The sequence below is a fragment of the Melitaea cinxia genome, chromosome Z, assembly GCF_905220565.1.
Source record: "Melitaea cinxia chromosome Z, ilMelCinx1.1, whole genome shotgun sequence".
NCBI lineage: Eukaryota > Metazoa > Arthropoda > Insecta > Lepidoptera > Nymphalidae > Melitaea > Melitaea cinxia.
Genome location: NC_059424.1, coordinates 11,666,519 through 11,690,714, shown reverse-complemented (window position 1 = coordinate 11,690,714; position 24,196 = coordinate 11,666,519). Strand labels below are relative to the sequence as shown.

The 24,196-nt window shown below is 32.2% G+C and overlaps 2 protein-coding genes across 2 annotated transcripts; one reads left to right on the top strand and one right to left on the bottom strand.

Annotated features, from left to right (window-relative positions):
• Window positions 1–306: 306 nt before the first annotated feature.
• LOC123668738 (protein bric-a-brac 2-like) lies at window positions 307–8,766 on the bottom strand. Its single transcript, XM_045602433.1, has 8 exons — window positions 8,673–8,766; window positions 7,319–7,362; window positions 6,981–7,154; window positions 6,493–6,624; window positions 6,238–6,407; window positions 5,988–6,147; window positions 5,776–5,845; window positions 307–1,160 (listed from the first exon to the last, which is right to left on the bottom strand). The coding sequence occupies exons 3-8, from the start codon at window positions 7,146–7,148 to the stop codon at window positions 550–552; spliced, it is 1,311 nt and encodes a 436-aa protein (XP_045458389.1). The 5' UTR covers window positions 7,149–7,154; window positions 7,319–7,362; window positions 8,673–8,766; the 3' UTR covers window positions 307–549.
• A 7,416-nt stretch (window positions 8,767–16,182) lies between these two features.
• Window positions 16,183–23,273, top strand: LOC123668633 (quinone oxidoreductase). The gene is made up of 5 exons (XM_045602349.1): window positions 16,183–16,316; window positions 19,407–20,150; window positions 20,240–20,387; window positions 21,473–21,625; window positions 22,108–23,273. Exons 2-5 carry the CDS (start codon window positions 19,423–19,425, stop codon window positions 22,222–22,224), a joined length of 1,146 nt encoding a protein of 381 aa, XP_045458305.1. The 5' UTR covers window positions 16,183–16,316; window positions 19,407–19,422; the 3' UTR covers window positions 22,225–23,273.
• Window positions 23,274–24,196: the final 923 nt, after the last annotated feature.

The window sequence follows — 24,196 nt, the reverse complement described above, 5'->3', positions numbered from 1 at the left end:
TATGCCTTCATAGATTTTATTATCTCTGAAGGAATCCTTATACAATAATATTTAGTATTAAGTACACTAAGTAGAGCAAGTCGTATTTATAAAAGAGATAATTTTTACTTTCCATGGTGTACTATAAATCCACTATCACATGCTTAGTTTCACAATAACTTGTTACGACAGGATTTTAATAACAAAACGCTGATATCAAATACCTGTATTAACTTACCTTTCTACTGAGATCTTAACGTACCTTATTGTTTATGGCTAAAGGACACGTGTGACCAGCGTCATTCGCTCATATTAATAAGTTTAATATTTAATTATTCATTTATATTATATTTTCAACTGGATACCAAATAATACTGGACGATAATGAACATGGATGTGTAACAATATTTACAAGGGCATCTGCATATAGATATCGTAGCGCGTCTGCGGGCGCAAGGGCGGCGAGGGCGCACGAGCCGCGAGTGACGCGAAGGCGGGCGCGCACTCGCCGCCGTGCCACTCGGGTCACAAGGAGTACGACTCGGTGCTTTGCGCTCCGCACGCCGCGTTCTATTGCATTGGGAAGTTTACGCCGTTGATGATGTTAAGAGGGGCGTTGTTCACTTGCAGGGGGAAGTCCACAGGTCGTGGGTCTATAAAACCCACGGGGACGGAGTGCGGAGGACATATCAGGGCCATCTGTTGATCCTGTTGCTGTGGCTCCTCCTTGTGCTCCGGGGGTGGCGTGACGTGCTCGCGCTTTATTCTGCTCTTTATACTCGGTCGATTGTTTGGGTAACCCTTCTTCTTGTACTCTAGCCATAACGTTCGGTTGTTTACACCAAATAATCGTGCCGCTTTGCAAAATCCGATACCGCCGACTCGTACGGCTTCCAGCGCTTTTTGAAAGTTTTCTGCATCTTGAGGGTTCGTTTGACGACGTCTCCTTTGAGGCGTTGGGTTCATCTGTTGCATCTGGTTAGCTTGAGTTTCTGCGACGCAGCTGGGACCCGGTGCAGGACCCGGCACGCCGAGCGTCTGGCCGTAATGAGTCATGTCGGGATCTCCGTGTTGATTTATCACATTATTTAGATACATCCCCTGGTCAGGTTGGAACCCGCCGCCGCCCAGACAAGCGTTCGGATACCGAGGGTATGTATGCTCCAACATACTCCATTGTCCTGGGAAGAGAGATAAATGATTTTGTAATACAATTTAAAGAAAAAAATAAACAAAATATATTAAAACTACATATGTCATTGATCTCCCTTCCCTGAAAGACAAAATTTATGCCTATTTTTATAAAACAAGCGTAATAAAATGTCAATTACTTTTCATTTTATTTTAATTTTAAGAAATGATGAAAAATGGGGCACTTAAAATAAGGATCTTAAGCTTTTAATTTAATATTTATTTACTGAATTTCGAAGTCGAGGGATTGTCAACAATCACACATATACTTTTTAGTTTTAAAAACTATATTATTTCGTAGCTTTTTTATTCAACAGTTCATAAGAGAAAACTTGGAACATGCTGTTTTATCCTATGAGTGTTCATGAGATGTATAAAATAATAAAAAAATAGTTTACATGTTGATTATTTTCATTGTTAGTTATATTTGAATAAATTGCAGTTACTAAGGAGCCTTTTTTATGTTGATGTGCACAAAAACAATTTTTTTTTTTTTTTTAAGAATAGCACCTCATATTTATTTACTAGTTCTCCTTTTTATATTTGATCCATTGTACTTTTCATGTGTTAATAAAAACAAGTAAAAATACAATGATAGAAGAATATTGGTTAACACGAAACATTATTGAATAAAGCGATGTCATGTTGCTTTATTTATTTATTTATTTGTACAAAAATCCACAGCTACATTTTGTTTCTTAAACCAACACAGAACATCCAAACAAAAGCCAATTTCAGATTTTACATTATTTAAATTACACTATTAAGGTAGACAAAGTTAAGTTGAGGTAGTAAAACAAAGTTACAATAAAATGAGAAATATATAATATGTAAAATATCCATGGTCAATAATGTGTGTATGTGTAATTTTCTGGGTGTGTATGCCTGTATATTTGTATGTAAGTGGGTGTTGATTATTCATACGTAAGTAGTAAGTTTCTCTATTACAGCCCTTTTAAAAGAACTTCTAGATGTGGAAAAAAGGTCAATCTCCGAAAATAGCTTGTTATACTGCTGTGTCAGTCGACATGTTATTGAATTCCTGCTATAGTTGAGCCACAAAGGGGAACATGAAAGAGATTAGTGTGCCTGGTACGTCTGCTAGGAGTATAAAACTGTTATCTGATGTTAACTGAATGTAATTAATAGAATCAGAACAAATGTCATGTAATAACATCACATCTGCTACGTTACGGCGATCTTCCAAGGTGATAATTTTATAATGAGCACACGAGGTATCATATTTCGGATCCCTATGTCCAGTGCGAAAATTGAAATATTGAACATTATTACATTACGTTGATTTTTTTTCCAAAACCTGAACATATGTTACGTACTGGAAATTTCATACGGAAGAACAATATTAGGAGACTTCGAAAATAGCAAAAATAAGGCAATTTTATTGTATTTATGTCATTGAATTCTCTCGAGACCCGCATCACAAATCCCAGAGCTTTGTAGCTTTTATCTCGTATGCGATCTATGTGTGCAGAGAAAGTCATTTTTTGATCCAACGTGACGCCCAGGTCAACAACAGAAGAAACCTTCTTAATTGTAGCAGCTTCAAATTTGTAGGTACCACAATAGTCGATTCTATTGCGTGAAAAAGTAATGTGAGTACATTTACTTACATTTATAGTTATACAGTTTTCCCTACAATATTTGCTTAATCTAAAATGGCAAATGAGATTTTGATGATTGTTGTATCACCATTATTCACTTTATCTATATAAATAAAAATCAATCACCCTAATGTATGTAGGCACATATCTTCCGAAGGACTACACGAAATTTAGATATTTCTTTTTTAATGTTCTTTTTGTTAGGACAAAGTGTGTTTAAAAGAACAAAAAAATATGTTTAGACCAGTTCTTTTAGCATTTGAAAATGGAAAAATATAAAAAAAAAATATGTTTCATTTTCTAAGCATTTCTTTGCATTTTCTAAGAACATTTACCATAGTAATGTATATATTTTTTACACCATCAGAAAGTAGAGATTTCAACGAACTAAAAGCCCACAGACTCTTTAAAAAAAGCTGATATTTTGACGTGAGAATTTTCAATTGAAAATGAGGGTGCTTTTTCGATATTAAGGTCAAAATATGGAGAAAAAATAAATATTTTTAATCAAAAAAAATTACAGTGTGTTTGGAACATAAAAAGGTAAGTTTTCACCAAATTTGGTAAAAAACGAATTTTGTTAAAGATAAAAATAAAAAACCAAAAACTTGGTTTTTTGAATTTTTCACATGAATTTTGAGGTTTTGTGAAAAAAGTGTAAATACAAAAGTTGTAGATCTTTTTAATACAAGTTTGCGATTGAGTTTTTCGTAGGACTTGTAGTTTAGCCGGAAATCGAGATAAATCGTTTTTTACCCTTAAACCCATACCACTTCCCGACCTCAAATCGCCCGAAATTAATTTTTCCTTTTATGTTCGTTGTATTCTCTTCCGTTTCCAATGGGTTTCATCTTACTATAATTTATTTTGGTTTCAAAAGCTGTCTGCACTGGTCTAGTTGGTACAAAGATAAAAATCATATATAATAAGTGGGTATAAATATGTTTGAGAATCTAGGATAGGATAAATTTTCCATATAATAATTAATTTATATACAAATAAAAGCAAACTTTTTTACAATTAATTGTGATATTTCATTTTTTCTAAGAATGTTTGTTTCTCATCAATGTTTAACGATGGTTAAACATTGTACTGTATAGTTCGCGTCATGTAAAAAGAACGCTGGCCTTCAACCTGCGCAAAGGCGATTTCTCGGTCTATTTGGTGGTATGAGGTAGGGGTCGGGGTGTGTGTATCCCGCGCCGCATGCTTGCCGGTGTTTTTTTTTTATATCACTAGGTCGGCAAACAAGCGTACGGCTCACCTGATGGTAAGAGATTACCGTAGCTTATAGACGCCAGCAGCACCAGAAGCATAGCAAGCGCGTTGCCGACCAAATCCGCAATTCCCCCCCCCCCCGCCCCAGGAGCTCTGGTCACCTTACTCACCAACAGGAACACAATACTGCTTGAAAACAGTATTATTTAGCTCTGATCTTCTGTAAGGTCGAGGTACTACCCCAGTCGGGCTGCTCCATATTTTGAGTAGGAAATTCCTGCTGTGCCCTACCTCAGTTCAATTGGTTGGACAGTTCAAAATACTATCGCGAACAAAAGTTTTAAGTTACTAAATAGTTTTACCTAAAGAATCGAAAAAAATATATATAACATATAATTCGCTTCATGTAAAAAGAACGCTGGCTGTCAAGATGCACAAAGACGATTTACAGTGATGCCAACTCTTGAAAAAACTTCTTCCTACAGTAAATTTTTTGGGACAGTCTTATTTAGTAAACAAACCCCTGTCAATCGTAATTCACGTTTTTTCCGCATTTATACTCACTTTCACAACACATTAGCTTACGGACATTTATAAAACTCCATTTACTATATATTTCACTAAAAAACAAATATCAATTTATCATTTTAAACACATAAAAACTATTAAAATACGAATATCGAGAGTACAGATAATTAATATTTTTGAATATGACATTCAATAACTAAAAAAATTGTTATTGCTTTTGTTTAAAATAAATTTGTAATTTTGTAAAATGATAATTACTATACTTATTTAGTCCGAATTATTCAGACAGGTATTTCTAGTATTTTTTATATCTCAAAAATATATATAATCAAAAATCTCAAATCAACTTCAAAAAATATAAAATACTATAGATATTAAAAAAATATATTATTTTGAGTGTTAATTTTGCCCGTTTAAATAATCAGACAAATCTCGCTATATCTCACCTAAGGGGGAAGAGGTCTAAACTGATCGAAAAATTGCTCACGTAATTAATGGATGCCAGTATTTCAATGTTATTTAGTCTATAAAATAATAGCCCATGTGAAGCTGACAGGATATTCGGAAATCGAATTTTTAGTTTCGTAATTTGTTTTCGTATTGATTTTAGTACTTAACAATTTTAATTGATGCACAAAAATTTGTTTTAATACATATATATTTAATTTTAGCTTGGACCATGTTAGTCATGGTATAGTTAGATTAGTTTTTGTTAGTTAAAACCTTAGATATATAATTATTATTTAAATCCACCCCCATCCCCCCACAATCTAAGGACTTCTTTTGTTTTTCAAAGTTACATTAATTTTATATGTTATAAATAATACGCCCATTAATTTATTAATGAGAAAATTCACTAAAGACATTTAAGTACCTTTGATACATAATGTTTTAATAAATTTTGTACTTTTTAACCGACTTCAAAAACGGAGTTTACTCTATTCGACCGTATATATATTTTTTATGTATGTTTGGGGATAACTTCATTGTTAATGAACCGATTTTGCTGATTCTTTATTTGTTGGAAAGGAGATATCCCAAGGGTGGTACCATGATAAGGAAACCAGGATCTGATAATGGAATCCTTGAGAAATCGAGGAGAACCCTCGAAAATCGTAGTGACGGCTAGTGCGTTTGTTAATTTTTTTCTTTTCGTCTACTTAAGTTGTATTACTTGTCGATGTAACTGAAGTTGGTTTTTTTCATTTGCTAGCAAACACAATTGTTATGGACTTACCTTGTGACATTCCAACAGTATTTGCATCAATGGCAAGCTGATCTATATTTAAGTTTGATGGTTCACCAGTCTGAAAAAGGAATTTGTTGTCACTGTAAAATATTCTGATATAAATATATAAAACATACACAATCTAAACTGTAATTCTAGTAATATATTTCTAGAATATAACTATTATACTAATAAATTTCAAAACAAACCGATAAGCTCACCTGGTTTTCCATCCGTTCATCAATTTCTCTGCGTTTTTGTTGTGGTACACTGCTTAGTGTAACTGCCTCACGCATTAATTCCATGTTTTGACCACAATCATTACTTCTGTTGTCATCCGTCACTAAATTTACACCTGATCCAGTTGAACTACCTCGACGCCTGTAAAAATAACCCTTAGGTTATTAAACTTTATTTCTACTATTCAATGTTATTTATTAGTTGTTAATGCTTGTTGCGTTATTAATGTACCTTTTTCGTTTAATATTGGGTGAGGACGGTGAAACTGAAGGCCTATTAGTCTCATTAGAACTTTCAGTGTTTGGGAAGTCTGTTGAAGCCCCTTGAGACCTTGTCAGTGAGGTTGAGTCAGGCATTTCAGTCAATCCTTTGATTTTTAAAATTTTAGCTGTCTCTAAAACCTTTAAAAGAGAAAACACATTGTTAAAGAAGTAACCATTTAAGCTTTGTTCTTTTTGTTTTTTCATGGCACTGATTAATTTTTACCTGTGGTAACTGCTCCTCTGTGACATTAACTTCTCCATAGTACATGAAGTCAACCATTGTGCATAAGTTGTTGAATGTTACATCCTTCAATATAACTATTGGGTGATGTGATGGGTTGTCCACAAATAAAGACTAAAAAGATTATTTTATATTAAATAGATAATTTTTTAATAATGTACAATATTCATAAATTCACATTTACATAAAATTAAGCATTTTAATAAAAAAAAAAAAATATGAATATTAAATCTTTACTGAAAGAGACACTAACCTAACCTAAAGTAAATAATTTTAAGAAATTTTTATTGTACTCAAAAATAATAATTAAAATTGTAATGTTAAAATGGAACATAATTATTTAACTGTAATGATAATTTAATATTTAAACCATTGTTTTATTTCTAATTAATTTTCATGCTCATGTTTTGCTATAAGATCAATACTTTTGATAATTACTATACAAAATTAAAGAAAATAACAAAACTTACATGGAAGTATGTGCTGCATGCTGACAGCACAACCTTGTGAGCTACTAAATGCTGACCTTCAGCGGCAAGGGTAACATCTACCAAATTCTTGGTAGCAAGCAGCGTACCAAACATAGAAATAAAATTGGGTTGGTGGTTGTTCCACCTCAAACTATATTGTTGTGACATTGTGGCCTGAAATTAAAAATTAAGTTTAAAATATCAGAAGTAGTGTACTGTATTAATTTATTTGAAATCAAACCTTTAACAATATTTGTGTTTTTGTTGTTGATGATACACTCATAGACAAAACCATATTTTAAATTAAATTTGTGGTATATTATAAAACTGGAAATTACCTTTGTGGCATCCACAGTGCCCTGAATATTTCACTTGTAATGTTCTGAAAAGTTTAAATATATATAATTAAAATTAATTTAAAACAAAAGTTACAATGATACATAACAAGTCTTTGTAAATTTAACATTAAAAAATTGAAATTGCTGACTTTCTGGTAGAGAATTATTGTAAAATGCATAATCATCATATTATTACCTGCACAATATACATCTATTAGAATTAGTCACTAAATTAAAATATAAATAAAATATTTATATTAAAAGATTGGCACATATTTAAAAATTTTCATTTATTATAAGTAAAAGTACAAATATTGTATAATTCGCATTAACACTTTATTATTTGAGTAAAACTATTAAAAGGTTTCATTTAACCATTGTATCTGTTAACAGATTTTATTAATATTTGATTTTATGAACCTTCAGATTTTAACTTTTTTGTCTTAAGATCCACACACACATATACAGTATTATGTCATTCTATTTGACCAATACGCTACATTAGTCACAGCAATTTTTTTGCAAAGCATTTATTTCACTTTCTGATTAAATCTACATATTTTGTTTTATGGGAACAAATAAGCTTCAATTTGGTTTTTTTACCTTTTCTCTATTACGAGGAAATTTCGATGAAGAACTCAGTAATGATTATGTTTAATAAGCATTAATATAAAAAGGTTGCAATAATAAATTACTGAGATAGTAAGTTATATCACTTGTTTATTTAAAAAATTACGCTATATAAATTTAAAAATAATTTCGCTTAAGCCTCAAAAATATATTACACAGTTCTTATTACAAAAAATATATCATAAGTTTGATTTATACATATTTTATAAATAAAAACAAATGTTTGTAGTTTGTATTAATCAGCATATTTATAATACTCATATTTCATAGTAAATAATGATATCAAATTTCGAAAATTCTACCTGAAGACAATTTTAATTCCATTTATAGAAACAATTTCAAGTATTAAACTGCAAACATTCATCTTTTGACTAACCATCCTTTTTTTCTGAATCAGTTTTCAGTAGCAAAATATTGCTTTATGACATTAAGCAAAGCAAGCATAACAAGCTTGTTCATATTAAACAAATTCCGCAGCTTTTTCACTTTTCTAAACACTACAGGGATTGAATATCTTTAAAAAATTATTCACTTTATAAAAAACACATTCGCACTGACGCTAGTTTAATGATATTCTAGCTCTGGAAGATATACAACACAAAAAAAAAATAATAATTCTGTACTGTGATATTCCCGGACACACGTTTTGTTTGTTTAACTGTAATGTACAGTTGCAGTTGTAAATTATATCACAAGTAACTAATTATTAGGTTCTAATACGTACATTAAACTCACCAATTTCTTGATTATTCAAAACGAACCCCACCAACCACTCAACCCACGCTAAATAAAATCGCTAACAATGACTACCAAAGATCCAAAGAACCCACGCCATCCAGTGTTGCCGTGAACTATTTATTTTAAGCATATATTAATATACTATCTGTAAGTACTTTACAACAAGGATTAGAATAGCGTTAATAATTATTTGTCTCGGCAGACATAACGACAAATAACAATACCTTAAATAACGTTATTTTGGAGCCATTATACCGGTATATTTTTAAATGTATTACCTTATTTAACGTTACATTATACATAATTACCGTTAATTGCTATCGTTACGTATAAAGGTAACGAAATTATTATGCTTGCAGAATGTATGAGAGATAGATTAAATTTGTAATTTAGGACCGTTTTTATTGGTTTTTAACCGACTTCAAAAAAGAAGGAGGTTACTCAATTCGACCGTATAATTTTTTTTTAATGTATGTTCGGGGATAACTTCGTCGTTTATGAACCGATTTTAATAGTTCCTTTTTTGTTGGAAAGGAGATATCCCCGGTATAGTACCATAATAAGGAAACCAGGATCTGATGATGGAATCCCAGGGACATCGAGGGAAACTCTCGAAAATCTGCATAACTTTTTACTGGGTGTACAGATATTAATGATTTTTAATTTAATAGAAAACCGATGTTTATCATGTGGTCACATTTAAATTTCATCGAGATCTGATTACAACTTTTGGAGTAATCTTTGTTAATACGTATTTACTTGACTACCTTTCATCTACCTACGTTGCAGTGCTGGATTTATATTTTTTATGAGTGTAGGCCACTATATTTCTTCTAAAATTCTTATTTTCCATTTGTAGTAAAGCGATAATATAGGTTTCGATAGGAATAAGTTTCTTTCTATAGGAATTTATTGAAAGTATAAAAAACCATTAGAAAACCAGTGGAGGTGTTTGGAGGACTTTTATACTCTAAAATCAAGTGACCGTCCTCTGAAATCTGCCGTCCCTAGGACGCAGCCGCCCCTAGGCTGCTTTATAAACCCAGGACTGCTACTTGTATTACTTGTCGATATAATTGAAATCGGTTTTTTTTTCGTTTGCCTGCAAACACAATTATTAAATTATTATTAAATGCGCCTTGCTCCTTTAGTGTGCATATTTGTGTTATATTTTAGAAAACAATGATAGAATATGAAATAAGCTATTGTTCGTTGTTTAGTATTATTTATTTTATTGAAATTTCTATTAATAAGTTTTTCTATAACCAACAGAATTCAAGTATTATTATAACTAATGAAAATTTACATGTATAATTAATTGTACATTTTTTTTTCATTAGGATTTTCCCGTCAAAGAGGCTTACAAATAAAAGAGAAGGGATCTTTGCTAAGCATGATGATATATGACAATGGGGGGAGGGGGGTCAAAATGAACGATACGTTCGCAGTTCATTAAATTTTTTATTCGATTTTCCATAACTTTACAATTCTTAAAACTTTTTCATTACGATCGAATGTCGTTCAAACGTACTCAAGAATTCTATAATTTTTTTATTATTATTCGTCACCCAGTAGCCGAAATTCAACCATTTATTTATCTATTAATACTTTATTGCACAATATATTAAAGAATTGTACAAAAGGCAGGCTTAGTGCCAAAAGCATTCTGTACCAGCCTACCTTAGGACGTACAAGAGCAAAGGTTTGTAGGTGTGCAAAATCGGGTATTAGTAAAATTCAGATAAAGAAGAAAAAAAAGGGAGGAAATATAAAGTAACGTTAGAGGCTGAGTATATAAATGAGCAAATAAATTCATATATATACCATAAAAATATAACCATAGGTACATAAACAGATACAACCTACATACATACACACACACATACATCATAAATACATACATACATACATACATACATACATACATACATACATACATATATACATACATACATACATACATACATACATACATACATACATACATACATACATAATACTTAATAAGCCGACGACAATAATAATCAAAACACAATTACAGTGTTTATTGAGTTTACTAAATTTGGTTAAATTTTGGCTAAGAAGAACCCCTTAACTTGCCTCTTAAATGAGTCACATGAAGGAGCTTTACGGATGGACTCAGGTTTCAGGTCAGAACCATAATTAATTTAAATAATAAGTTTGAACATTAAACAAAAGATTATATATGAGTGTGTGGCAAATTTCATCGTAGTGTGTAATTTTTTTTTTTTTTTTTTGCGAGATGAACAATTTTTGCTCGGAGCAATTTTTGTCGACGAGTTATCGTTAAAAATATCGTTTTTTAGTAACGCCAGAGGTAACGTTATCGCTTATATATTCTATCGGTTTATATTAAAACTTTTTCGTTACCAATTATCCTCCAATTATCCTATAGTCCAGTGTTGCAAAAGTGTAAAATAAAAAATCGGTATATTTGGCTCCGAAAAATCGGTAGAAATCGGTAGATTTTTACTCGGAGTAAAACAAAAGTATTTTAAGTCAATAATGCGTTCATTTATTTAAATTTGTTCCGTTAAATTAAATCAAATTCTTTATTTGCATGAATATAGTTAATTCATAAGGTGTTATTAGTTACAATGTCTCATATAATCTAGCTTAAACGGCGTGCAAATTTTTGTTCCATTTATAATTATAATTATTTTACATTACAGAAAAAGAAAGTACTCAAAAGCAATACGTTTTATCACTAAGAAACATTAATTATAGAAGTAGTCCATACAAGCATCATAAATACAAACAAACCAAAGATTGCATAATTTTATTCTTCGCAGCAACTGCTAAATTGCTAATAATGAAACAGATTATTAGTATTCCCGACTTCCCGTGGGTCCGATAGAATAGCACGTTGCCGCAAAAGAAGTATGAATTAGCGATGAATTCGCTTAACACTTCACAAAATTTCGCAACTACAAATGTTAAATTGCAAATGTTAAAATGCAATTTGTTAAATGTGAATTGAATCTTCCCATGTCAATAATGAATCCGAATACTAATCCTAATCCATCGATATAATCCAAAAATAATCTATCACTAGTCCTATACCTAATTCAAGAAACAAACCCGAAGAAAGTTATTTTCAGGGATTTTCCCTTGTATACTCACCAGACAATAATAAACTCTATTATATGACGTGTTAGTACAATTTGTTTTAACACACCGCGGATTTGAACGGTCATATTCGACGTGGTGGGAAGAATTTCGGGAAGTCCTCGTACATTGATTTTGTGTTACCGCTTTCTTTTAGTGTTACAGTATTAAGAATATTATTTTACCTTTTTTTTTTAGAAAATTATTTTACATTAGTTGAAAATTCAAAAATTCGGTAGATAGCACTGCTAAATCGGTATATCGGTAGACAAGGGCCAAAATCGGTAGATCTACCGATAAATCGGTAGCTTTTGCAACGCTGCTATAGTCATCACAAAATAAGAGGCTCGTTTTGACATTTGTCATCGAGACGTGAATAGTAAGGTAACCATACGACTTGGTATTCGATACTCACGATAAATCGATTCAAGTTTGTATGAGCATTTGATCGATTTGATTATGTAATGTGAACTGTATTTGATTAAAATTTTTATCAAAAATTTGACTTAAACTTTAATATTGTAGGTAATTTGAAATAATGCAATGGTACAAAAGGTCAATTTGTCTTTTTTATATTTTTATATTGTTTTCTGATATTTACACGAATTTTAATCATTATAATGAAACAAGTTTTTCGGATTTTATCGCGGTTTATTAACAAAATCAAAATATTATTTGCGACTTTGAGCGTCAAGCTCTTTTTTTTTCAGTAAATATTTAATTACGATTAAAATTGAATGAAGCTAGTGAAATTCAGTAATTAGTTATAGCAATAGTATTTAAAAAAAAAAACTTGGTACGTAACTGTTTTTGAGACGTTTCGTAATAATTAGAAATTGCATGCTACTATAAAGTAAATTCGATAATAATACTTCAAATATATTCTATCATATTATTTAAAGCATCGAAATTTTTTACGTATTTTTTAAAAACACTATGTTATTAATAATTTTATTCTTCTATTGTTTCGAACAGTTTCGTACTAAGTTACGTTCTAGGGCATTTCTCAAATGTCAAAACTGGCCTCTTATTATTAAAATTTTAATGGTACAATAGGTGTCGTAAAAAATTAACGCTATTTACTAGTATTTTATAATGGTAAGTATCAGTAACTGTATAGTATATCTGTTGCGTTGGCGGTTGCCGATTCAATTGCCACTCACGACAGTATTAGCCATATAGGTAAATGTTTATCGTGGTCTAGGCGTTTGTGCATCTGTGTTGTATGTGTTTCTGGATTCCCAACGGTACGTAATTATTAGTTTCAAAATAAGTAATACACTTCGAAATTGTAATTAACAACCAAAACAGTATTAGAAGTATAACCATCAAGAGACTATAAATATTGCTTTAAACTCTGGTAGACTGGACTTCCCGGCGGAATTGAATTCAACCCCAGTACTCAGTCTTCCGCACCGCTCGCACGGCGCCGTCCTCACGTCTCCCGCGTAATATGATTCGATAAACGCGCGCTACTCGAGACCTAGTTTTTTGTTCATAGCTCACAAGATCCACAAACTTAGAATAAAAAGGCTTATATTATTTTGAAGAGTATGAACTACGCCTTAATTTACTCTATAAAAAGTGATGTACATGGATACATGTACATGGATATATCAATTACAAAATCGCGCTTGTTTAGGAGGGAGGGAGAAAAAGTGGCCTTGGTGCAAAAACATGCTGAAAAAATATATTATTATGATACAACTGTAGTTGATTCTACTTATTCTGTTTCCCAATAGTATCTATATACCTCTAACAGCAAACGAATGGAAGAGAAATTGGCGGGTACGGGGAAACTTTGAGCGGTTGAATCTTACTAAATTTCTATGAAGAGTGAATGAATGTTTCTTCCAATCGCTGTCTTATTTCGTACTAAATGTATTAAATATATATACGGCAGTAAACTATTTTAAGCTCTATTTTCGGTTCAATATGGTTTCTAAACGAGTTAGTCATCTGGGGTTATATCCAAATCCGGAGTAAACCGCGGAGACACAATTTGTCGTGTGAATTTAACCTTTTATAGAGAGTAGTTTTTATCGCAGTGGAATTGTCTGTAATAATTTTTTTTAATAAGCATAGTGTTACGTATTAGGGTTCGAAAGATTTGGAGAGAAAGACCCGCTGAGTCTTTTGGAGACTTTATTCACTAGCACTAGGTCCAACACAAAGTACTGGATTCAAACACTAAGCACTAACGATGTCCTAGGTCGTAGCCAATGTCGTGGGTTTCACTGGTATCACTCTAGATCACTAGTTTTCACTCTGAAGGTAGCTCAAAATGAACTGAACTCGCTCGCCTCCCTGCGGCTATTTATATCGGCCGAGAGCCCGATTTTCGAGACTATACTTCTATATAGTTCCTCTAACGCCATCTAGTATTGAGTAGAGGGTTTCATGTGGTCTTTGTCTTTGACTGGTTTTTAATGGTTGGCGCTTAATGGCGCTAGTTTCTTTGTGCTTTGTGTGATCGAAACACTACTTCCCTCTTAGAGGTGCTCGTTCCAAGCATCGTTGTTACTGCCATGGTAACGCGCCAGACGGTCTATGTGTACCACTTTGCATGCTCTTCTTGGTTGTTTTTGAATCCTATAAGTCACATCATTCATTCCGGTAACCATTTTGTATGGACCGTCCCACTTGGTCTTCAACTTTGAAGATTTCCCTTTCCGGCGGGTTGGGTTATGCAGCCACACCAGTGACCCTTCCTTGAAGCCGATCGTGTTCGATTTCCGGTCGTATCTGGTTTTCATGTTCTCGCTTGACTGTAACCCATTTTCCCGAACCAAGGCGTGTATATAGCGCATTTTTTTCCTTAAATCCTTGACATAGTCTTGTACGGTCTTTGGTCCCTCCGGTGACTCTCCTGTCAATAGGTCTACTGGTATTCGTAGTACTCTACTGTAATTGACATACGCCGGGGTACCTTTTATGCTCTCATGATCGGCGATTCGGTACGACAGAAGGAAAAGTCGTATATACTTGTCCCAATCCTTTTGTTTGTCGTCTATCAATTTCGCCAAATGCTTCTCAATGGGTGTGCCTTCCTGACAAGTTTTTCAACTTCCAACGCCCATTGTTGTAGTCCTTCTCCTGAGAGTTAGACTCTGTCACGCAGTTGGGCATGGAACACGTGCTCCAGGTGTCGCTCCCTGTATCTGGATTCAAGTGCCTCCATCAAGTCTTGGAACCCATTTCCTGTATGTGGCAGTGCTTCCAGGACCGACAAAGCTTGCCCTCTGAGCGCAACAGTGACAGCGGTCAGGCATTGTTCTTCCGTCCATCTGTTGGCAGTAGCAACAGTCTGGAATTGTTGACGATAAGCGTTCTACGAAGTAGTGCCGTTGTATGAAGGAACTTTCACTCTTGCTCCTTGCGCCACCCCAGTAGTTCCACTAGACATCGCAACTCCCGTGGTTTTAAGGCACACCACTTTCTTCTGTAGTTCAGCGAGGCCGGTTTTCACATTTTCAATATCCAATCCTAACCCGGTAACTCGAATAGAATTCTGTGCTACATATTTACAGTGTGCGAACGTGCAAGCGTATATGTCGCTTGCCCGTCTCGTTCTTGCAAAATCATCCGATTTCGCTATGTGCGATCATTGGTGGAAAAGGAAGCAAACTCATTGGACAGCCAAATTTTAAATATTGCTTAATATTAATGTAAGATGTTTACGTCATATTAAGATTTTTGTATATATAGTCGTAAGTTTTTGAAATAAATACATTCCGATCCAAACAGTAAAAGTGTTATTTCTCTCCAACTTCAAAAGAAGAAGTAGTATAGCTAGGGACGAAAACCCCTACACCTACGTCTTGAAAAAATTGCGTCGTTCTATTTTAAATAACAAAAAAACAGCCATAGAAAGATCTGGAAAAGTATGTATTCTAAATTATACAAATCAGTTCTACATTATATAAGGAAGACATACAATACAAGGCCATAAAATGACGTAGGTAGCATAATATTATCATATTTATGCAAATGTCAGTCTACGAGTATTTTATTAAAACTAACTTTTGAAGAATTAGTGGACACTGTTTCTTTAATTATCTAGTGTTAAATTAATTTTTTGGATTAATATGAGGTTACTTCTATGTGTAGCAGTAATAAAGAGAAACCGAACCAATACTTTTATAATTTGTCACAGTTATTTAGTTGCAACATTCGCGTTTCTACATATACACAAACATACTTGTTTACACAGACTACTTTCTTAATTTCAAAGTACTTAATCCACTTACACACATACCAAGTTCAGTTACTTAGGACTGCCAAACTATTTATTTTTAATTTTCCCGGGCTTTCTTCGGTTCGTTTTATGTATAAATTATAATCTATATAGCTTATACCACCTTTTACTCTATGTCATATCAATATGTCAAATTGTATTATTAACGTCGTATATCGTATAAAAATAAATCGTTAATTAGTGCTCCACGAAAAGTTGGCTTTTTCTTCATTTTAGAAAAGCATCTTTTCATCTTGAGAAATAGTAAGTTTTTGGTATACTTATTGAGTATGTCATTTCAATATTTTCTTGTTCGACCACATCTTTTGGGCAAATCCAGAACGGCTGATAACATAATAGATAGAACTATAGTTTGTGCTTGCGATATTTTTAGATTTTAAACTATTTCTAATCGTTCACTAAGTACGACAGTGTTTTTATTGTTTTTTTCATCTTGTATGACCTTCACACTTAGAAAGGTCATAACTGTTTATATAATTTGTCTTTTGTTAGTCGAATGTGTGTTCCAGTTATTGTAAGTCGTTATTCGTTCGTTGTCCTTGTTTACTTTTAGTGCGTTGTTCAAAACATACTTGGCTGTTAACAAGCTACTACATCTACTAGTGCTATTTATAGACATTGTATCCTCAATCTTAAGTTTCTATGTTTAAAAAATTTTGTTCAATAAAATCGTTGCTTACATTAAAGGTAAGATATATATAATTGAATTTTTTGCCATTTTTTTTTTGTATTTGAATGATTGAATTTTATTACTTTGTTTTGTTATTTGTGTGTAATGAAAACAAATTTGCCATTGTTCCATTGAAAAATATTCTAGGATATAGTAAGTTTTTTTTTTATTGATAAGGGACATATATAAAATTATTCATTGGAAAAAATGAAGTGGACATAATGTTATTTATAAAATTATATTGTTTGTATATACTACTATACTAAATCTTATCATATCTTTAAAATTAGAAAATCTAAATAAAAGATCATTAAGGAAATCAAATTTTTATGCACGTTTCTTCTGTGCTTTGAGGTACATTAAATTGTTGCTATTAAAATATTGACTTTTTGACTTCCAAAAATATAATACAAATGAAATAGTGGTTATTAATTTAAGTATTATCTACCAACTTTATAGCTTAGCTCAGTCAGGTCAGCCCGTGCCCACTTCATTGGGCTTGAATTATTTTGGTGATGCAAATATACAGTAGTTTTCATCTCGCTTGCATTTCCCTGACTTGATTTACATATACTATTATTTTTAACCGATTTAAAAAAAGGAGAAGGGTACTCAATTCGACCGTATATATTTATTTTTTTAATGTATGCTATAACTTCGTCACTTATGAACCAATATATATATATATCCTAAGTGTGGTACCTTGATAAGGAAACCAGGATCTGATGATGGGATCTCAGAGAAATCGAGGGAAACCCTCAAAAATCTGCATAACTTTTTATTGGGTGAACCGATTTTGATGATTTTTAATTTAATCGAAAGCCGATTTTTATCATGTGGTCACATTTAAATTTCATCGAGACCTGATTACAACTTTTGGATTAATCTTTGATAATATGCATTTACTTGACTATTTTTCATCTACCTACGTTTTATTACTTGTTGATATAATTGAAGTCTGTTTTTTTTTCGTTTGCCAGAAAACACATTTAATCACAAAATTTTTTGTTCAATAAAAATAAAATGTAGCCTATATTACTCCGGAATAGTGTAGCTTTCTGTTAGTGAATAAAATTTCATGATAGAATCAATATTTGTGAAGAGTACCCCCTACAAACAAACAAAGTTAGAAACTTTACCTCTTTATAATATTAGTATAGATAGAAATTTTCGTGTATTTGCACATGTTCATGAAATTAGTAAAAGGATTTAAAGAAACATATTCTTGTAGTATTTATGAATATCTATATTTTACTTTCTGTTACTTTTTTTAAATTATTACAACTCATTTGAAAAAGATGGTGAGAAACTGTAGTAAGTGTAGTTTTTAATAAATAATAAATATTATAAAGAGGTAAAGTTTATAACTTTGTTTGTATGTAGGGGGTAATCTTCGCAAATACTGATCCGATCATGAAAATTCTTTCACTAACGGAAAGCTACACTATTTGAAGAGTATTTTATTGTAATTGAACAAAAAATTCAGTAAATAAGATAAAGATTAAAATATAATATCAAAATGGTAAATAAACTAGCGCCATCTATCGCTATTAGGAAACAATTTATTAGTCTTTCGACATTATTAATTTAGTCTTATTTTAGTCTATCGACGATGTTTTCTCGATTTTTGATAGATGGTGTTGGAGCAACATATCATTTATTTAAGTGCTATAAAATTTGTTCTTTAAAGTATGTTATTTGGTTAATATAATAATAATTAACGCTCAACGAAGTGTGCACGGGTCGGCTAGTAAATAATAAATATACACAACATACACACATGGTTGTTTGTTCCTAAAGTAAGCAACTTAATGCTTGTCTTATAGGTATATAGGTAAGAGCCAACTGGTATAGCTACATTTTTTTTTGATAAACATACATATAAATAAATGTATATATTACATCCAGACTTGGGGTAGGAATCGAACCCACAAAAACTACCAACTTCTCCAACATGCTAGTCAAAGGTTTTTAAGGATTGAACCAACTGGTGTTTTTTTTTTTTGTCTTGAAATTTTTATCTAGTATATTCTTATTATGAAATTTTTTTTTTATATAATATAAAACCAAACGTTTAAATATATAAAACTAAAAGAAAAAAAAATAAAAGCAATAAAAAAATATGTATAGGAAAATTACTCGCGCATCAAAATTATCATACCTGCATTAAGTGATTCATAGGATCTGAAGCTGAAATTGCATTTTTTTTTTTTTTTTGGTAAAAGCATCCTTGTTAAACTTTATATTCAATAAGACTATTACAATATTGTAATCTATATATATAAAAATCAATTGTAATCAAGTTTTAGTTTCACTAAAACTTGAGAATTGCTGGACCGATTTGGCTGACTTTCATCTTGAAATATTCGTGGAAATTCACGGAACATTTAAACAGTTTAAAACATAAATAAAAACTAACGGAAAATACTAAAGACGACAATTTAATTTTCCCCTACGAAATTTTCCTAGCTGTGAAACATTGATGTCATTTGCCAAAAAAATTGTCACTTGGTTGTCAAATATTTATGGGTGCGTTCAGAAAGTGTTTTGTCTTTATTTTTCACAAAAATATATAGTTGATACGAAGGTTACCGGGTTATCTAGTAATAAATAAAATTAAAGATTTGATATAAACTAAATTTTAATATTTATTTCCTTTTTAGATAAAAAACATCAGTTATGAGCAAACTTTGCAGACAGGTTTCGATTGAGTCTCCAGGACCGACGCTTAGGGAGTGTGTGTTCAGTTTTGATGTACCCGTCCCAGATGTGCCTATGTATGGTGCAAGAATTCGAGTAGTTTATGCAGGTGCTTGCTACAGAGTCACTCGCACTCGTTCCACGTCCATGTGTAGCACATCTTCTGTTTCATCTATTGAAAGTTTGCCCAGAGAGATGGATAGCTATGGAAGTCACACTTCTACGCCGGCTCACATTGGCCTGCGGGATGGTGCTCTCTTCCCTGGATATGAAGTGGCTGGTATCGTTGATGCCATTGGAAAAGCTGCAGAGTGTACAGATGGAATAACAGTTGGATCAAGAATTGTTTTGTATCCGTACGAAGGTGTACCACATGGATATGCTGAATATATCGTGGTGCCTGACTTTAAGTGCTTAGTACCAGTACCGGAGCAACTACCCCTTAGTATTGCTGCAATGTTGCCGACTGGTGCTTTACTTGCAACAAATACAGTACAAACAGCTTGCGAGTGCTTAAAAACTATTTTGGAGGGTCCCAACCAGAAAGATAATGCTACAGTCCTAATAGTGGGAACTGGAGGACTAGCACTTTGGGCTTTGCGTATCGCGACGCATTACTTCCGACAGTTGCCGTATCATAACCGCATCCGCATATCAGTTGCAACGTTGAAAGACGAAGGAATCAGTTTAGCCAAGGAAAACGAAGAGTGAGTATCCGCTTTAAAGATAAAATAAATATAACTGTTTGAAGTTTATTGCGAGATTCTAATTCATGTGCATGTTTTGATACTTTTAGAATAAAGGTAGTGCAGTGGTCTGAGGATCTCTATGAGCGGCAGTTGATCGAGCGTACGATAGACGCTTGTGGTGGACCCGTGGATGTAGTTCTCAACTTTGGAACGACATCACGCTCGCTGCATCGTTCTCTGCAATGTCTTGCTCCGGTAAGAAATTAAATAACAAATAAAGATACATATGAGTCACTTCTTGTGCTTGAGAACTTATTTATTTATTTGTTTAATAAGTACCATCAACAAAATCACGTGTTAAAAAATACATTGTGTTATATGCTTAGGTTTTAAGTATACATATAATTCCTATAAAAGGCTAACCATGTTCTTTAGAAAACCAAGTGCGACTATTCTAAAAATTTTAAACAATTTATTACAAATTTTTTATCTTTAGGATTTACCTACTATATTCTTAGGATCATTTTAGATGTTTTCAAATGAAATGGAACCAAAATATTTCCGAGGACTAAGACAAAACTTCCCTATCATTTGCTTTCACCATGTATATCACTAGCAAACAAAATAATATTAAATATTCGTTACCTATCTGATATAGAATTTTCTCGAATATCTCGATAATATTTTTCATATAACAGAGATAATGTATCATTTAATATTAATCTTCAAAACTATTCATAAATGTTTTTGTTTATTGTTCTCCTATGTAGGTATAAATTAGTCATTCACATGCGAGGATACGAATACACAATCATAATTCGAAGTACAATTAGGCTTCAATTAAGAAGTCATTAAATGAAGGAAACTAATTTTATTACACATACTACATGTCTTATACTTGTATAAGGCTATGTTAATATTTCTTGTAATAATCAATGACAAAGGCATAATACAATATTCTCTTACTTCTGAGTCACCGTTCGGGTGTGTACGAATTTAACAAAACCTCACCTCTAAAGAATTTAGAGGATTGGGTCTAGACTTTTGTTAGTGTTGTATCACTCCAAGTATTTTCTAATACAATGATGTCATTTTACCACCCTGGGCGACTCTATTTCGTTTTGTAACACCTGGTACTCAGATGATAGATATTTGCGAAGCGAAGATCATAGAGTTATATCCTGACTCGTTTAGCTTTTATTTTTTGTTAAATCTGCATGATCCTTGAAAATTTGGGAGACGTATATTCGACAGTGTGTTGCATTAAGCTCAAGACTTCTTCTTTTTAAACCATTTCTCTGCAGTAAGATTAGTATAGTACAATTTTAGTTGTTTTCTAGGGTGGTATGGTGCTCGTGACGGAAGATATTGGCGAAAAGTTAATGCCTAAATTTGTAAAGAAAGCCGAAGAGATGAATGTTAATATTGTAATTGTTCCAAACGGAACCATTGAACAACTCAAGGATATGGTGCAATTGGTTGCGAAAGGAGAGGCAAGTGATTTATACATTTACAAATATTAAACAGACAAAAAGAAATATAAAAATAAAAACAATTTCAACATTATCACTGTACTTTTTGTATAAGTACCATTTGTTGTTTTCTCTGTACAGCAAAGCTGACCTTTATCAAATGAAGTGTCATTATAAAACAACTTAGAATAATTTTATATTAACTAAAGTATATTAAATTGCCTTTAGATAATATTTTATCAAAAAATTAAAACAAATAATTTCGTGTTCATAATTAACAACAAATAAAATATTAAGGTTGTAGCACAGTTACGATAAGTAATTTGTTTACAAGAGATAGTTTGGAGTTTGAACAAAAGATTATGATATCACGCTCGCAAACTGATTTTAGGCGAGATATAATTTGTAATGCTCCATAAACTGGTTATTGTAATGAATTACAGCAGGCTTGTTATTTTAATTGACAATGTCAAAATTACTAAAACCATATTTTATGCCTTTAGATCAAACCGCCGCCCCATTCAGTATATCCTGCAGAAGAGGCCCAGGAAGTAGTGAGAAAATTGTGTAATTCCGAAATTAAAGGTCGCGCCATACTTAAATTTCACAATATTGATTAGTCTTTAATATTTTATACCCTATGACCGAAACTACCTGTAGTTATGATTGATATGTTAGTATGAAGAATTTAAAATTCAGATACTAAATGAACGAGTAGATGTTTAATTTTTGAATGTGTTTAAATATCAACAAACAAACACTAATTTGTGTTTAATTCAAATATTTTTTGTTTAATTAGTGTATAAAAATATTTTATCAAATTAATACAGTAATACCCTGCTTACTTGCTATACTTTTATAATAATACGTTTCTAAAATTATTTACAAATACAATTTATTTTTGTTAATAATCCATATTCATTGTTACTTTGGCTTCTATAAATATGAATCGTAAGTTGAATATGTTCAAATATTTAATTGGTGTAGTGTACCCGGCGATAATTATTTCATACATTATCTCTATTGGTCTGTAGATTGTTAAACAAATGATTTACCAATGTCACAAATTATGTTTTTGAAAAAATATTAACATTAGATAAACTGAGATAAAAGGTAAATAAACATTTTATACGAACTTTGAGATGTCTTGGGATACATTATAATACAATGATTCATATATTATTTTATATTACTTGTAATAATATGTTTCTAGTATTTTAAAATTTTATTCTTCATTTCACAAATGCGCACAGAAAATACACAAGTTTTTCATCATTTCAAAATATTTGTTACAATTTTTTTTTATGAAAAACGTCATACAACGTGTGACTACGGCATGATATAATTAAAGCTTGTAAGGTAATACATGTGTATGTTCTGCAATAGTGCGGTTACTGCAAAAAACAACTGATCTATTGTCCCTTTTAAAATAATTTTGTGTAACTATATTATTTTATATTCCAGTATATCTTGTATACAATATTTATGTAATTGATATTTTTTAAATTTGTCTACCTACTGCCATCGCTACAAATTACAAATAGGTATATATACAAAACACATTTATAAAAATGTGAACTATTTCGAACCTTTTATCGCAGTATTCTTATGTATTATTTGAGAATCATTATGCAGCAGTTGCTTTAAATACATTATGCTAAGATTTCAATTGAAGTATTTCTGTGATGTAAAAATGTTGTGACAAGGTCAAATTATATATAAATTCCAATGAATGCAGAGATATTTTGGATTTTTAGATGTAAAAAATGTTGTCAAAATTAAATAATCATTTAAAAACAATTAATGGTTCATGGAAACAATATAATTTTATTTTCTAGTCAGCAATGTGTTTATAAATGAATATTAGAACAATAGTGGATTTATATTAGATAAAAGAATATATTTTTATTCACTTTATACCTCACTTTAGCAGTAAGAGAAATTTTACTCCTAGTATTAAGAGGAAAATTAATTGTGTTTTAATGAAAATTAAAATAAAGTAACCATCATTAATCGTGGTGTTTTATTACTTTTTGCACCCTTCGCAGAATTCGCAATTAATGCAATATTGTTTAAAATTGACGCGAACTCAGGGGTTCTTGCCCATAGTCACCACGCTGGGCAGGCGGGTTGGTGACCGCAGGGCTAATTTTGTCGCACCGAAGACGTTGCTGCCCGTCCTTGGTCTGTGTATTTAAAAAGCCAGCTGTAGAATGGCTATCCCGCCATCAGTCTGCTTCTCTAGTTCCATGGTGGTATCGGAACTTTGCTATCCTTTAGTCGCCTCTTACGACACCCACGGGATGAGAGGGCGTGGCTAAATTCTATAGTGCCGTAGCCACACAGCAGGCTTAGGAATGAGACTATCCGCGAGAGAACGAAAGTAAGTAGTAAGGCAATAGGCTGGCTGATTTGTGACGCAGGACCGATGGCCATTGGAGCAGACGGGTCCTGGAGTGGAGACCGCGTCTTGGCAAACGCAGTGCGGGACGTCCTCCGGCCCGTTTGACCGACGGTCTACGTAAGATTGCCGGTATAGGCTGGATGAGGATTGCGGAAAACCGGGATGTCTGGCGCGAACTTGGGGAGTCC

What these genes read in the sequence shown, in the direction of transcription:
- LOC123668738 (XM_045602433.1), bottom strand. Translation starts at nt 7,148, where the DNA reads ATGTCACAACAATATAGTTTGAGGTGGAACAACCACCAACCCAATTTT. An exon ending in CAGAGGAGCAGTTACCACAG is followed by an intron (nt 6,408 to 6,492) that starts GTAAAAATTAAT and finishes TCTCTTTTAAAG; the next exon opens with GTTTTAGAGACAGCTAAAAT. An exon ending in ATGAACGGATGGAAAACCAG is followed by an intron (nt 5,846 to 5,987) that starts GTGAGCTTATCG and finishes TTCCTTTTTCAG; the next exon opens with ACTGGTGAACCATCAAACTT.
- LOC123668633 (XM_045602349.1), top strand. Translation starts at nt 19,423, where the DNA reads ATGAGCAAACTTTGCAGACAGGTTTCGATTGAGTCTCCAGGACCGACG. An exon ending in TTAGCCAAGGAAAACGAAGA is followed by an intron (nt 20,151 to 20,239) that starts GTGAGTATCCGC and finishes TGATACTTTTAG; the next exon opens with AATAAAGGTAGTGCAGTGGT. An exon ending in CTCTGCAATGTCTTGCTCCG is followed by an intron (nt 20,388 to 21,472) that starts GTAAGAAATTAA and finishes GTTGTTTTCTAG; the next exon opens with GGTGGTATGGTGCTCGTGAC.